General features: G+C 33.1%; 1 protein-coding gene across 8 annotated transcripts in view; it reads left to right on the plus strand.

Moving 5' to 3' along the window:
• NAALADL2 (N-acetylated alpha-linked acidic dipeptidase like 2) overlaps positions 1-15,318 on the plus strand; it is a 1,467,871-nt gene that overhangs the window by 1,107,503 nt on the left and 345,050 nt on the right. For all 8 annotated transcript variants that reach the window (XM_065540193.2, XM_074031421.1, XM_065540194.2 and 5 more), the window contains one exon: positions 1,178-1,297. In XM_065540193.2, the coding sequence (XP_065396265.1) occupies positions 1,178-1,297 (120 nt within the window). The remainder of the gene's footprint in view (positions 1-1,177; positions 1,298-15,318) is intronic.

Below are 15,318 nucleotides of genomic sequence, written 5' to 3' on the forward strand. Positions count from 1 at the left end.
ACTTTGTACTCCATAAAATTATACAATTTTAAGCCATTTACAATAAAAAAATAAAACAGGATGACATTATCAATTTGGCAGGTGTACGAGTCCTTGTAGTCTTTCATTTCATAGTATTAGAAGAAGAAAGATACTTTCCTAAGTTATGACATAATGTAATGTTTTAGGACATTTCTGTAGAACTGCCACCCACCATGATGATTATTTGTTAAATGCTAGCACAAAAAAGCAGGGAAATAACAGAAAGACTTAGTGGTCATTCTTAATAGGATCAGTGGTCTTCAATTTTGTGCGGTAAGGAGCAGAAGAGAAGTGGAAAACTATTCTATGGAATCATTCAGTGTTGCTTGTGTGCATGAAATTCATCAGGTTTTTTTTTTTTAAGGTAATATTTGCAAGATTACATTGTATTATGCCCCATTTTGCTCATAATACAGGGTTATTTTGTGCAGAGTAGCTCATTGCTTCAAAAGAGAAGGGCTGGTTTTATTCCTCACTGGAGTGGTTTATCTATACCTCTCCTCTCATTCAGTGACTCTAAAATTAAGTTGCATTCATACTCTGTAGTTGAATCCATACTACGTTAACCTTTGAAGAACATTTTCTGTTAAAATTTGACTTTGTCAGGAACATGCTTTAAAATATTTTATTATATGTTATGTCTAACTCATCATTCTTGTTTAAAATCCTTTTTATAATCTTTGTGTACACTATTAATAGTATAGGATCACTTTGAAGGTACTTATGGCCAAGCGCAGTGGCTCATGTCTTTAATCCCAGCACTTTGAGAGGCCGAGACGGGCGGATCACGAGGTCATGAGATGGAGACCATCCTGGCTAACACGGTGAAACCCCGTCTCTACTAAAAATACAAAAAATTAGCTGGGCGTGGTGGCGGGCGCCTGTAGTCCCAGCTACTCGGGAGGCTGAGCCAGGAGAATGGCATGAACCCGGGAGGCGGAGCTTGCAGTGAGCAGAGAGGGCACCACTGCACTCCAGCCTGGGCGACAGCGCCAGACTCTGGCTGAAAAATAAATAAATAAATAATAAATAATAAAAAAGAAGGTAATTATGCAGTATAATAATTTTAAGTATGAATTGTTCATTATTCAGTATCTAACGAATAAAGTAGAATCTATTTATTTGTGTTACAGATAGATCCTTTTTTTGATTTCAGGATTTCAAGAAGGTTCTTCAGAAAAATGTTGTGGCTTATATTAGCATCCACAGTCCCTTAAGGGGGAACTCTAGTCTACATCCTGTAGCATCACCATCTCTTCAGCAACTGGTAGTAGAGGTAAGATGAACCACTATTGTATCAAATTATTATACAAAATTGCCCTTTTCTCTATATTTTGGCATTTCTTGATTTTTTCATTTGTTTTTAAAAATGCATCAATGTTGTGTGTTTTAAGAAATGACCTATTGCTGACATTTTATCAATATACCGTAACTAATTTCTTATGTTCTGGAATTCTTCACTTGCTACTCTTTTATGGTCATAATTCTAGAATACATGAATCACACAGTTATAGAGAAAGTGTACAAAAATATATTTTAAAAAAAAATACGAATTTAGCTCTCAAATTCCCAATTCTGTAATCTTGACATTTTATGATAAACTTGGTTACTTTTGAATTTCTTCCCTTTCATTCATGTTTTACATAAATTTGAGAACTGTCCTATCTTTACAACTGCTGTGTAGGCCCCCTGAGAGCAAGAATAGAGTGATAACTAAATTTAAAAGATTTAGAAAATATTGTTTGAAAAAATACTTGTTGGAAAAGAAAGCATGTTTTCTTACTAATTACCTTAAAAAATCATATATTCTTTATGTTTCATTGGAGTTACTTATTTTCAAAAATATTTTGTTACTTCTCACCTAATTTAAAAAATTAGCAGAATAGTTTTTCCTGTTTATTAGTAGAGTTAACACTTTTATTTCTGCATTCTTATGAATTTCACTATAGATAAAATATGTGCTATTTCTCAGTATGAAAACAATCATACCACAACTTAGGAGTGGTTTCCTCTTAGCCTCAATGTCTCTATCTCTCCATATATATACACACACACATATATATACACACACATATATATGTGTGTATATACATATATACACACACGCACACATATATACACACACACATATATATATATGTGTGTGTGTGTGTGTGTATATATAGGAACCAATCTTTCAGATGCCCACAGGACTTTTTAGGGAGTGATGCAGGAACTGAACTAGAAAAAGAGAGAGGTAATGAATAGAGTTTTGAATTAGCCATAATTTTTTATTGAAATGTAATGCAAACTAACATTTTACAACTTTCATAAAGTATTTTTTAGCTTAATAGTTTTTATTGGCATTTCCATATGTAGTACAATAAAGAAGACATTATGAAACGTGAAGTAGATAATTCTGTACATTTAAAATCAGTCAGGCCCCTGTGTGCATGCCCCAAATTATATCCATCTCTGTAAGTTAATTTCTCCTGCTCTGTGTACTACTTTGAATTCCTTGACTCTTAGCTGCCTGGAAACCTTGCAAAAGCAAACAAGCCTCGGATGTCTCCCTTGGAAATTTAAGATATTTCTGAATGAGTGGATTATAAGGTAGAAGAAATAGTGACCTCAAGTATCCAGAAATAGAGGAGGGTTGGTTTAAAAATATGTCATTTTCTTATCGTGTGTTACAAGTTTTCTATTTTGAGAATCTTGAAAGATATTTAATCATTGAAATTAATGGGTAAATAGAAATAGATAATTATTAAGAAGTGTTAAATCTACATAATCTTATTTCTGAGAATATAATGCTATTTAAAATATCTTTGCACATCTTATAACAGGACTAAAATATTTCAGTATCTAAACCTAATTATGTGAGAATACAGAATGGTTTCTCCATCATGAATGATGATTGATGATTCACAAATGATGACATACATGTCAACATGTACCTCACTTTTTGGAAGAGGAATCTTTTCTGTCCTATAATTGAAAATGTTTACACACTAACAAATCTAAAAATAAACTGGAATGTGTATAGAAAATATTTTTTTTCCGTTGAGATCGTGTGTGTGTGTGTGTGTGTGTGTGTGTGTGTATTCATGCTTCATATGACAATTTAGAAGGTTAGGAATATCACAACTTCAAGCAAAGGATAGCATTATGTAATTTCAAACAACGGGGATTACGTACATATACCTAATTTTATGGAATGAATGTATATGATAACAAGATATATTCTCATACAAAAATTTAATATCACATTTTTAAAAATTATAAATTTTCAAAACTCTCAAATATATAAACGTTTATACATTTTATAAACACTCAAATATATAAATGTTAAGAGATATGAGGAAAACAAAACTTTACAGTAATTTACATGATTTAATTAAAACAATTTACCGGCCGGGCGTGTTGGCTTATGCCTGTAATCCCAGCACTTTGGGAGGCCGAGGCGGGCGGATCACGAGGTCAGGAAATCGCGACCATCCTGGCTAACGCGGTGAAACTCCGTCTCTACTAAAAAAAATACAAAAATATTAGCCAGGCGTGGTGGCGGGCGCCTATAGTCCCAGCTACTCCGGAGGCGGAGGCAGGAGAATGGTGTGAACCCGGGAGGCGGAGTTTTCAGTGAGCCGGGGTTTTCAGTGAGCCGAGATCATGCCACTGCACTCTAGCCTGGACGACAGAGCGATACTCCGTCTCAAATAATAATAAAAAAAAAACCAGAAACAAACAACAACAAAAAATTTACCACTAGTAAAATTTAAAAGAAATATTTAAAATGTTTCTTTCAAATATAAAATAACTAAAATGATAACATCCAGAACATATATAACTTCACTTCCAATACTGAAGATTTTATCAACGATTAAGGACAAAGGTATTTCATTACTTTATTTAGATTTATTTTTCTTTGAGTATCCACACAGTAGTGGGATTGCTGTATTGAATTATATTTACCGTTAGTTCTTTAAGGAATCTCCATACTGTTTTTCATACAGGTGGTACTAATTTACATTCCCACCAACAGGATATAAGCATTCCCTTTTCACTATATCTATGCCAATATCTACTTTTTTAGCTTTTTAATATTGGCCATTGCGGCTGGGGTAAGGTGGTATCTCATTGTGTTTTTTTTATTTGCATTTTTCTGATGATTTGTGAAAAAAGCATATTGACTAAATTGTAAATGACACAAGACTGTATAGAATATCTAATCCTTTGTATAGCAATATGTAGATTACAAAATATTTGATCAAGTTCATATGATAGATTTAAACATATAAGGTGAAATCTTTCAAGTATTAGTATCAAATACTGCATTTAATTTTTTAGAAACTAAATACATATAGGATCTTTTAATACAAATGCCTTCATGCAAAGTAGATTATGAAATTAAAGATAAGATTTATCTCCAAATAATAGTTTTATTATTTTATTTTATTTTATTTATTTATTTATTTTTTTATTTTGAGATGGAGTTTCGCTCTTGATGCCCAGGCTAGAGTGCAATGGCGCCACCTCTGCTCACTGTAGCCTCTGCCTCCTAGGTGGAAGCAATTCTCCTGCCTCAGCCTGCAGAGTAGCTGGGATTACAGGCATGTGCCACTATGCTCAGCTAATTTTATATTTTTAGTAGAGACAGGGTTTCTCCATGTTGGTCAAGCTGGTCTCGAACTCCCGACCTCAGGTGATCCACCTGCCTCGGTCTCCCAAAGTGCTGGGATTACAGGCCTGAGCCGCTGCTTTCGGCCCAAATAATAGTTTTAAAATTAAGATGCAGAACAAACACATATGCACCTCTCCCTCTATGTTGCTGTTCTGCTCTTAGTTTTCAAAATCATCTTTTCTAGATCACAGAATGTATTGATTTTGCCTTTAGAAAAAGAGAATTTGATCATCCATATATTAGGCAGTGTTCTGTAAGTCTTAAAATAGCAATGAAATTTCTAACAGGTTATTTTGGGAAAACCTGCAGCATTTGCACATATGAAAGTAGTCCATCTAGCCATATTCTATTTAAATGTTGCTTTTGCAGCACCTGACAGAAACTGGCAAACCTGATTAAAACTAAATAATTATATCAGTATTGTAAAACTTTGCAGGGGATAGACAGTGTTTTGTTTTTTTTAATTTTAATTTAATTTAATTTTAGAGACTGAGTCTTACTTTGTCACCCAGGCTGGAATGCAAGTGGCATGATCATAGCTCCCTGTAACCTTAAACACCTGAGCTAAAGCAATCCAACGCCCTCAGCCTCCCAGGTAGCTAATCCTATAAGCATGCACCACCATGCCCAGCTAATTTTTTAAAAAATAGTTTGTAGAGATGGGGGTCTTGCTGTGTTGCCCAGACTTGTCTCAAACTCCTGGCCTCAAGTGATCCTCCTGCCTTGGCTTCTCAAAGTGCTGGGATTACTACCATGAGCCACCGCATTCAGCCAAATGTTGTTGTTGTAGCTGTAGTTGTTATTGTTGTTAAGTCTCTGAAAAAGTAGCAAAGATATTTTTGTAGTTTCTTCTTTAATTTCATGTTTTACTTTTTCTATAAACAAAGCACCACAAAATGCATACATATATCTCAAGTCAACTACATTCGTTGGAGTTTTTGAGCTCCAAACTGGACTATAGTATTATTTCTTCATTGTGAATATCCCATTTGTTGCAAAGTCTACTGATGTGCTAAATATTTAAAGAGAACCCAAACTGTGCACAACATTGCTTTAAGTGTTCTAGGGCACACAATAAGCAGATGAAATGCCCCTGTTTCCCAGGAGCTTATAATTTTACCAAGAACTTCAGATGTGCATAAATAGCTAAGATATAAGAGTGAGTATGATATGTGCTATCCTAGAATTCACAGGAATTGGTTTAATTTGGAAACGTGCATTATGTATAACAGTGGCAAAAAACTGAATGGACTCAGAATCTTAAACAAATTTAGCCATCTGTGCTTTCAAACCTCAATCTTTCAATCAAGTAAAAAACAAACAAACAAACAAAAACCAGTATTTCTCTTCAAGTCACAAGAAATAATGCCCATTCCCATTTTCTTGCTCAACTGAGTGCAAAGTTGTTATGCTTCTGCTCTTTTCTTCTTGTGTGAGAGCTACTAAAATGCCACAACTTTGTCAACTGAGGTACTTATACAGTTACTTCCGTGCTGTTTTACCTTCTGCCTGACCATGCCACAATTCTTTAGGGTACAAAAACAATACATGTCTGACATTTTTGCTTGAGTGACTGAGATATTTATTAATTTTTTCTTGACTTTATATTTACATATTCTGTAATAATAAAAATAACAATTAAATCTTGTAATAAATCTAAATTAAACCTTGTTATACCCTAGAGCTTGCACAAGCTCTTGGGTAAATCAATAGATATTTCCATGAAACAATACCCCTAGGCTACGATTTTAATATTTGAAAGGATTTCCTCAGATCAGGCATCAGAGAAAAGGCCCCAATCATCTTTCTGGGGACAAACACCAAAACATTGGGAGCCATATTGAAACTTGACCACTTGCTGAGAAACGAACAGCAGATAGGTTACCAAATCCAGAATCCTATAAAATAGCTTAGAACTTTACAGATGTTTCTTGAATTTCTTTCAGTGTGTATATAAATCAATATATAAATATATCATCAAGCATCTTTTAGAACAGATGTTACTACTTTTCTGAATCTCTTCCAACGCTTTCGAACCTGACTTTTTATTGACTGCATTAACACCTCATAGTTGAATTTTAGACTAAAATCAATTCAGAATGATGATATTTAGCATATTAATTTCCCAAAGAATTATAGAACTTCTTTATTTTGTAATTGAAAGCCTATAACTTTATTTGGAAAATACCTGCATATTTTACTTTTTAGAGCTTTTGAAAGGGGAAAAGGCCAAATGAATTAAAGTCCTAACCAGAAATAGCTTAATTTACTGTACCTTTGTTCCCTTTGTTTATATTTTTGCTCTCATCTTGTTACATCATTTTCATATTTATGTGTTTGTTATTCCAACTTTAACCAAAGACTTCTATCTGCTACTGGATTTCCATAATATGCTTTTGCATATACAGGTAGTTACAAATAGTCACTGTGCAAAAAATGTGGAAAACAATGTGGGATGAACAGTCCATGTGTTGCTCTAGGTTTGGATGGCATTACTGCCTCAATAGAGCCATTCAAGGGTTTTTATTTTTTGTTGTTTCATTTTATAGTGTTTCACTGGTGACACAATTTAGACTTATTTTTTCCAAACACTCTTTTTTTGGTTACTTGCAACTTTTTTTTTCCACAAGAATTGTTGACTGAATATATAGTAGCAGATTACAGAAGGTATGGTGGTAAAATAAAAATAGCTGTCTTCTCACACTGCTCTTGACAATTTAATTCAGTACTGAAACAAAGCTTTAATTTCTCTTCTGCTTGCTGTAGGATATAACAGTACAACTGACGTTGAAACATTCTGTAAATTTGTCTTTCATGACACATGACATAGATTCTTTGGGGTTTTGTTTATATATTTTTGTTTTGTTTAGTTTTTAATGAGAGAAATTCTATTTTCTTATTCACCATGAACTGCAATTCTTTTCTTGGGGTGCTCCTTAATTTATCTTCCTTTCTGTTGACTTTTTTACTTCTAGTCAACAGAAGTGACCATAAAGACTAATTAACTGATTTAAAACCCTTCTTTACACTGCTTTACCACTTCGATAAAGTTTCACACTTAAAATTGTGATTCTATTGGCAGGTTTATCTATCTCTTAAGTTTACAAGGTTTTGCTTTGTGTTAAAACCAATGCATCTCTCCAGTTTATTACTGTTTTACAAGGCTTTCTGTTCAGTATATACTGACAATATGTAAATCCCTTTTTATTTAGATCTAGATAACGAGAGAAGTCTTAGTGAGATTCTGCTTAAAACTCCAAATTTCAGAAGACAGCTGATTTATATATTTGAACTGTGTAACCAAAAAGAAATCCAAACAATTTAAATCTTGAAATACTGACTCATTTAGCTTGAACACAGCCATACCATCATAATTAATACCACTTTGTTAAAATGGCTTAAGCTGAGTTATTTTGTCTGTAATTTTTTGATTGATATACTGGACACAGGCCTCTTCAGGACTTGAAAGAATGACTGTTTATTCAGGACAGATATTAGTGAATCACTACTGTTGGGAAGTTAGATAAAATTCTGTAACAGCATCATTAATGCCGTATAGTACACTTTTCCATTTAAAAGATGAAACTTACTCTGATAAATTGTTGCTTTATTCCCCCCCTTAAACACTAAACAAGTCTTACATGTTTTGGTTAAAAACCTATCACTAATGCTATCAGTTAATAATTTACATAACACTACAGTAGTGATATTCGTTCTTATGACATATGACATTTTATATGGTAATTTAATGAATAATGAAATAGATTTAAACAGTTTTATGCTGAACAAAGAAATAACCTTCTCAAGAATAAGTACCGGGGTTATTTTAATATCTGTTGTTACGTACTTATCTTTGATAAATCGTGTAAATTGTGGATTCTTGGTTTTTGCCATTTCTCTTTTTAAGTTGTAACTTGATTAAACAATTTTGTATTTGAATGGTTTGCTTGAATCTTTGACAAAATAATTTTGTTCAATGAAAGAAAAGCTAATCAATGTAATAATAATGTTAAATAAATGGTTAAACAAACAAATATACCAATGAACTTGCTTTAAACAAGCAATTCCCAGTGTGCCTTATGAAAGGTATACAAAGTAGAACCTTCAGTATGTTACCTCGCATTATAAACATCCAAAGCTAAATAGAACATGCAGCCTTTTCCAAACTTGTTTTATTCTGGACCATTTTCCTTCAGACATCTTGTGAAAAATGGCCACAGGAATGCTGCTTTAAACAAACCCTATAGTATTTAAAATATGAAATTGTACAAAAACTAAGTATGTTTCCAATATCTTCACTTTGATAATGAATTTTTCAAATGTCAAGATCCACAATTTGCATTTTTCAGTGCAAATACTCTTTTTCAGAAGCACAACTCAACATACAGTAGTGCTGATAAGACTTGAAGGCACTGATTACTCCTTCCCTTTGATCTGTAATTTCACCTGCAAATGTATAGCCTTAAGTGTCCTATAACCTGACATGAATCTCTCCATAGTTACTACTGCTAACTGTAGTTTTAGTTGCAAAATTATAATTTTAAGGTGAGAATTATAAAAGAAATCGAACAGCAGAACATTGAGCTATTTTAACCCTGAAAAAACAGTTCTCCTAAGGGCCATGAATAGTAATTTTATGTGTGTCTTCACGGTTTATAGAAACAATTTCAATTCAGCCTAAGGAAGAATTCTCAAATAGGAAGAATTACCTTCAGGTGCTCAAACACTGCATTGATGTAGGGAAGAGGAAGTGAATATTTTTATGGATGAACACTTTAGTCAATATTTATTTATAGAGTAATTCATTAGTAAATTCATCTTTTATTTGTGTTTATTTGTTTGTTTAGCCTTTATAATATATAAAAGAGCCTATAATTTATTTCTAGGTGCCTCTGGTTTCTAGGCTAAGAGCTTTCATATTTATAGTTTATTTAACTATATTGTGCCTTAACAAATTCTGGCTCTAAATCTACAAGCCATATATGATAAACACTGGTGAAATACAAGAAACCATGAAAATTTTAGGTCCAGTGTTAATGTTTACAACTCTTTTCTGAGACTGTGTAACCACGTAAACATAGCACATTGTTGTAGACATATATCAATGGCAACCATCTCATTCACAAGCAACTCTAACTCATTTATCTTCAATAATCAATGGTAACTCCAGAAGGAGTTTAAGATGGCAGTAGCCTGGATTGAAATAGACATGATCTAGTGAGGTTTAAGGAGAAAAATCTATTTTAGAATCATAGCATCAAAAGTAGTATTCTATTCCACAGCACCCTTTTTCAAGTAAAGTAATCCAGAATTATTTACTTTGAAATTTCAGAATCTAAATGAAAGGTATTAATTTATCCATTATGTTTTACATAAAGTTGTCAACCTTGAAATAAAATAGTTTTTTACAGCTTTATACAGCCTTCTAAAATATTAAGCAGATTTCAGTAATATTCAGTAGGTAATCATAGGATCCGAAAATAATAAGGCATTGTACAATCCCTAAATAAGGTGGGCTGCTGCTCTAGTTTGATAAAGATTCACAAGGGTGATAGACATTTTCACTTTAACCTAGAATTTAAATAAAAGAACTATGTATATTAGAAAATAGCTCCTTGAGAACTAATATAGCTCCTTTTATTATCTTATCCTGCTCTTTGTAAAAAGTATATAAACTATACATGGGCAAAAAGAAAAACATAATTCATCAACTATAATTTTACTATCCAGAGAGAAACACTGAGAACATTTTTCTTTGTGTAATACATGCAGATTATCTTCTTACCTAAAGGGAAATGTGATCTGCAGTTTTTTCCTTTTAAAATTCTACAAGTAGCTGCTATTTTTTTAAAAAATCATGTATTATCATTGGTACATAAGTGAATGTAGATGAATGATATGTGGGAATTCACTGTAATATACTTATAACTCTTTTGTAGATTTGAATTGTTTTTGAAAATAAAAATGGCCTATTAGTATATGTGTATTATTTTATTATGCAGCTATATCGCCTTTACTAATTGATTTTCTTTAACATTTATATACATTTCAAAGATTTCTTTGTCATTTACTAACAATGCCACTAAGTATGTATATATAGTTGTGTCTACATACTCTTTTCCCTTTTCAATTAGAAAGCTTGGGGATCAAAAAGCTACTGCTTCAAATGTTGACTCTAGGACCACAACACCATAAATTGATAGGTATTTGGAGCAACTTCACCATGATGGTGTAAAATGGTGCCATCACTAGAAAAAATGGTTTGAATATTTTTTATAAAGATAAACATATATCAGTCATATGAGTCAACAGTCACAAGTCTAGGTATTTATCCAAGAGAAATGAAAATACATTATACAACAACACACACAAGTATGTTCATGACAGCTTTATTCATAATAGCCCAAACAACCTAAATTTCTATCAGGAGGAAAACAGATAAATTTTCCATGGTTTACTCACGTAATGAAATACTACCTAGCAATAAAAAAAAAGCATAGTCTATTGGCAGATACAGCATCATGGGTTAATCGTAAAACATTGTGACTTGCAAAAGAATCTAGACACAAAACTACATATTATACAATTACATTTATGAAAAGTCCTAGAACTAACCTATGGTAAAAGAAATTGATGTGTACTTCTGGACTGGAGTGCCATTAGATATAAACTTTAATATATGTATATTCAGTGTATCTCCAGAAAAAAAAAATCATCTTTCAAAAGTTCCAACTCATGCTTAAAGACACAAAAACTTACCATTGCACTGAGGCGAAGCTTACAGTACTATTGGGAAAAAAATATTAAAAGTTATTCACTTTTCAATAAAAAAAAATTAGAGAAACTAAAATATATTTATCTAAGGGACACATATTAGCCAACATCTAGAAAAATCTCAGCATGAATGTTAAAGTAATCACTAGATTCCAAGTCTACTAAAATTACTATAATTTTATATTCAGTGAATTCTTCAGTTTGCACAGAAGGCTCCTTAAATCTGAAGTTTTCGGCTGGGCGCGGTGGCTCAAGCCTGTAATCCCAGCACTTTGGGAGGCCGAGACGGGCGGATCACGAGGTCAGGAGATCGAGACCATCCTGGCTAACACAGTGAAACCCCGTCTCTACTAAAAATACAAAAAACTAGCCGGGCGAGGTGGCGGGTGCCTGTAGTCCCAGCTACTCGGGAGGCTGAGGCAGGAGAATGGCTTAAACCCGGGAGGCAGAGTTTGCAGTGAGCTGAGATCCGGCCACTGCACTCCAGCCTGGGCGACAGAGCGAGACTCCGTCTCAAAAAAAAAAAAAAAAAAAAAAAAAAAATCTGAAGTTTTCAAGAGGCTGCTGTTGATTGTTAAATTTCCAGTGACCAAATGTATCTCACAAGATAAAATCACATAAATTGTTAGCTTCGAATATGGAACCGTAGACTGCAGATGTAGAGTTTATTTTGCCAAAAACTTTTTAAGTGACTAAAGCCATGGTTTATGGTATGGTCTTTTAATCTGTCAATGTCTTTAAAAGCACTCATTGTAACAATATAGCTTCCAGCTCCCTTTAAGAAAATCTTTCATCATGACATGTAAGTTATCATTTGGATATGTTCAGAAATATCTTCTCAAAAGATCTTTTCATCATGTTTACAATTCACACAGATTTCTAAACGATAGTTTTTCATACAGACCCACTGCTTCATTAAAAGTACTTAATTCATGTCTGTGTTTTAACTAACCTATGAATTTTGTTTAAATTATCTCTCCCCTTCAGCTTACAAAATAATAGTAAATTTAAGACATATTAATATTCTTATCTGGATAATACTCTGATATCGGTCTGGAAATTTTATGAGGAAAGGATAGTAGAGATTTAATATAATCTTTTGGGATAAACACCTGAAACTTTTACTTATTTTCTGGATCTTTAGTAATTTCCTTAAACATTTTACTAGATGTGGGGAATTACTTTTTATTTATAAGTGTCCTATCTGCTCATTCCAACAACGTTTTTTGGACAGGAACACCCAGTTAGTTGAGTCCACTACATTCAAATAAACATACCTGTTCCTTAAAATAAACGTACCTGAATAAAAAGTCTGAATTTCGCAAATGCACAAAATCACTACTTGAGAAGTAAACCTACCTAGGGAATGGTACTAGTTTAGCAAAACTTTTATATATCAAGTTGCTATGTTATATATAATAACATATATTTTCAACCTCTGTAGCCTAATAATTGCATCTTATTCTATTGAAGATATGTACAGGAAGTGTATGGAGATATGTTGGGGGAAAAAAGAGTAATTAAGTCTTTAGAAAGCATGCACATAGTAAGCTCTATGCCAGGCATAATTGCAGATTATGCATCAATGCAGATTTAATTGCAATTGACTTTACTTTTTGGCTTTTTTTTTTTTTTTAACTTTCCTTTTCTCCTTTCCTGATCCTTTAAACATCTTTTTTTTTTTTTTTTCCTGGCTTCTTTACTAATCTTTTTTTCTTATTTCTCTATTTATTTTTCTTCCTTTCAAAGTACTTAACAATCAAGTGTTTGCACCTAATATGTCTCCTAATCTATCATTAATTTTTTTGCACTCCTATTAATATATTTTTTTATAACTAAATTTGACCTCAAGTCAGCCATGCTCAGGGCTAGAGCTTCAATAATGTTTGGTTTGCATAGTCATCCCATTCAAAGGAATGCATTTGGTGTTTCAGGACTAGGTTGCAGAGGACCATTGATTCAAACGCAGATGTCCCATGTTGAGAGCAATAGGCTGCTGGTTACTGGTTTGGGGAAGAAATAATTGAATGTGTGCTTGGGTGATTGAAAGTCTCAGCATTGGGTACTGAAAGCAGTGCAGACATTTTACTGAGAAGAATAGAAGGGAAAATAAGTATTAGTTTGATGCAAAAGTAATTGCTGGTTTTGCCATTACTAATATTTATTGAGCATGTGCACCCCAGGTCCTATACTAAATACATGTTTATATATTATTGATTATTGTTTTCTGGAAGCAAGCTTACCTCACATTTTTAAAGCAGCTGGTCCTGGAAGCAGAGTAAAGTTATGACCAACTGAATCTCTTAGTCAAACAGGTAACTAAAGAGCAACACAGTTTAGTAGAAGGACCACTTTGGGCAAGGGCTGAAATTATAAGAAAAAACAAAGATACAGATAAATACCATTTGCCATGCATAGTGTACCCAGGTGCACCAAGAGTAAAATGTTTCCTCTTACTACAAAAGTTTATCTGTTAGGAAAACACATTTAGAAAAAAATTGATTAGTTACTTTTATAAAATACACATATTTGTGAAAACAGTTCACAGTTTTATTTGATCAACATTGTAATCAGTACTTTCGAGTCAGTGAAAATATGAATTTTTGAAAGTATCTCTTATAAGAAATAATTATTTGCAAATGCTATGCAAGTAACATAAATCATGTTTACAAGATACCTTTTAATCATGTTATAAAATTGCTGTCATCACAGTTAAAATGCCACTGTATTGATATTGTGTGTTTCAAACTAAGGATGCTATGTAGTCATTTACTGTTGCCGTTTATTCTAAGAAAAGAACATAAGTCAACTCACTTTCTTTAATAAAGAAAATAAATTATATTTTAATAATGTCAAAATCATTCTTAAAATAGTATAGTAGGGAAGCATTTTATAAAGTAAAAAATGTACTGGGATATATGTCATTTCACAGACATTTTGTGTATATAAATTGATTTAGTGTTGATTAGACTTGAGGCTAATGAGGCCAAGACTTGCTAAAAGCTGTAGTTAATGACTGCATTATCAATAGCAAATTACGTTGGTTAAATTGCCAGCCCTTACCCGGTAGCATGAGCAGTTGATATTTTTTTCTTTGCTTTTTTTGTCATATGGAAACAAGAAGTGAAAGTTTGACGACGTGGTTCTCTGTTAAGACAACAGAACTGTTCACTGCTGTTCTTATCAGTGTACTCGTTTCCTGTGTACACTAGTTCTAAGTGGAAATATAGCTACCAGTTGCTTTAATACTTCCTGGACTTTCCCAACCATATTGGTTAAGAATGGATAACAGTAAGAATGCAGGGATCAAAACATTTGTATATGAATGTATATCTACAAAAAAGTGATCCTGGTTTAACAATGTATTGGCTTCGTAATATCTTGCCTATTGCTTAACCTCTCTTAGTCTCAGTTTTGTTTCATCTTTCTATAAAATAGGAATAATAATACTCATGTTATTGCTATGGACTGAATGTTTGTGTCTCCACAAAATTCAGATGTTAAAACCTGATTCCTCAATGTTATGGTGTTTGGAAGTAGGACTTTTGGGAGGTAATTAGGTCATGATGGTGGTGCTCACATAATGGGGTTCGAGTCTGAATTAGGCAGGATTCTCCACAGCAATAGAACAAATAGAATATACATATATAGAAAAGGGAGTTTATTAAGGAGAATTCACTCATGCGATCACAAGGTATTATTCCCACAATAGGCTGTCTGCAAGCTGAGGAGCAAGGAAGCCAGTAGTGGCTCAGTGGGAGTCCCAAAACCTCAAAAGTAGGGGAGCTAACCATGCAGCCTTCAGTGGCTGAAGGTCTGAGAGCCTCTGGAAAACCACTGGTATAAGTCCAAGAGGCCAAAAG

The sequence above is a fragment of the Macaca fascicularis genome, chromosome 2, assembly GCF_037993035.2.
Source record: "Macaca fascicularis isolate 582-1 chromosome 2, T2T-MFA8v1.1".
Classification (NCBI taxonomy): domain Eukaryota; kingdom Metazoa; phylum Chordata; class Mammalia; order Primates; family Cercopithecidae; genus Macaca; species Macaca fascicularis.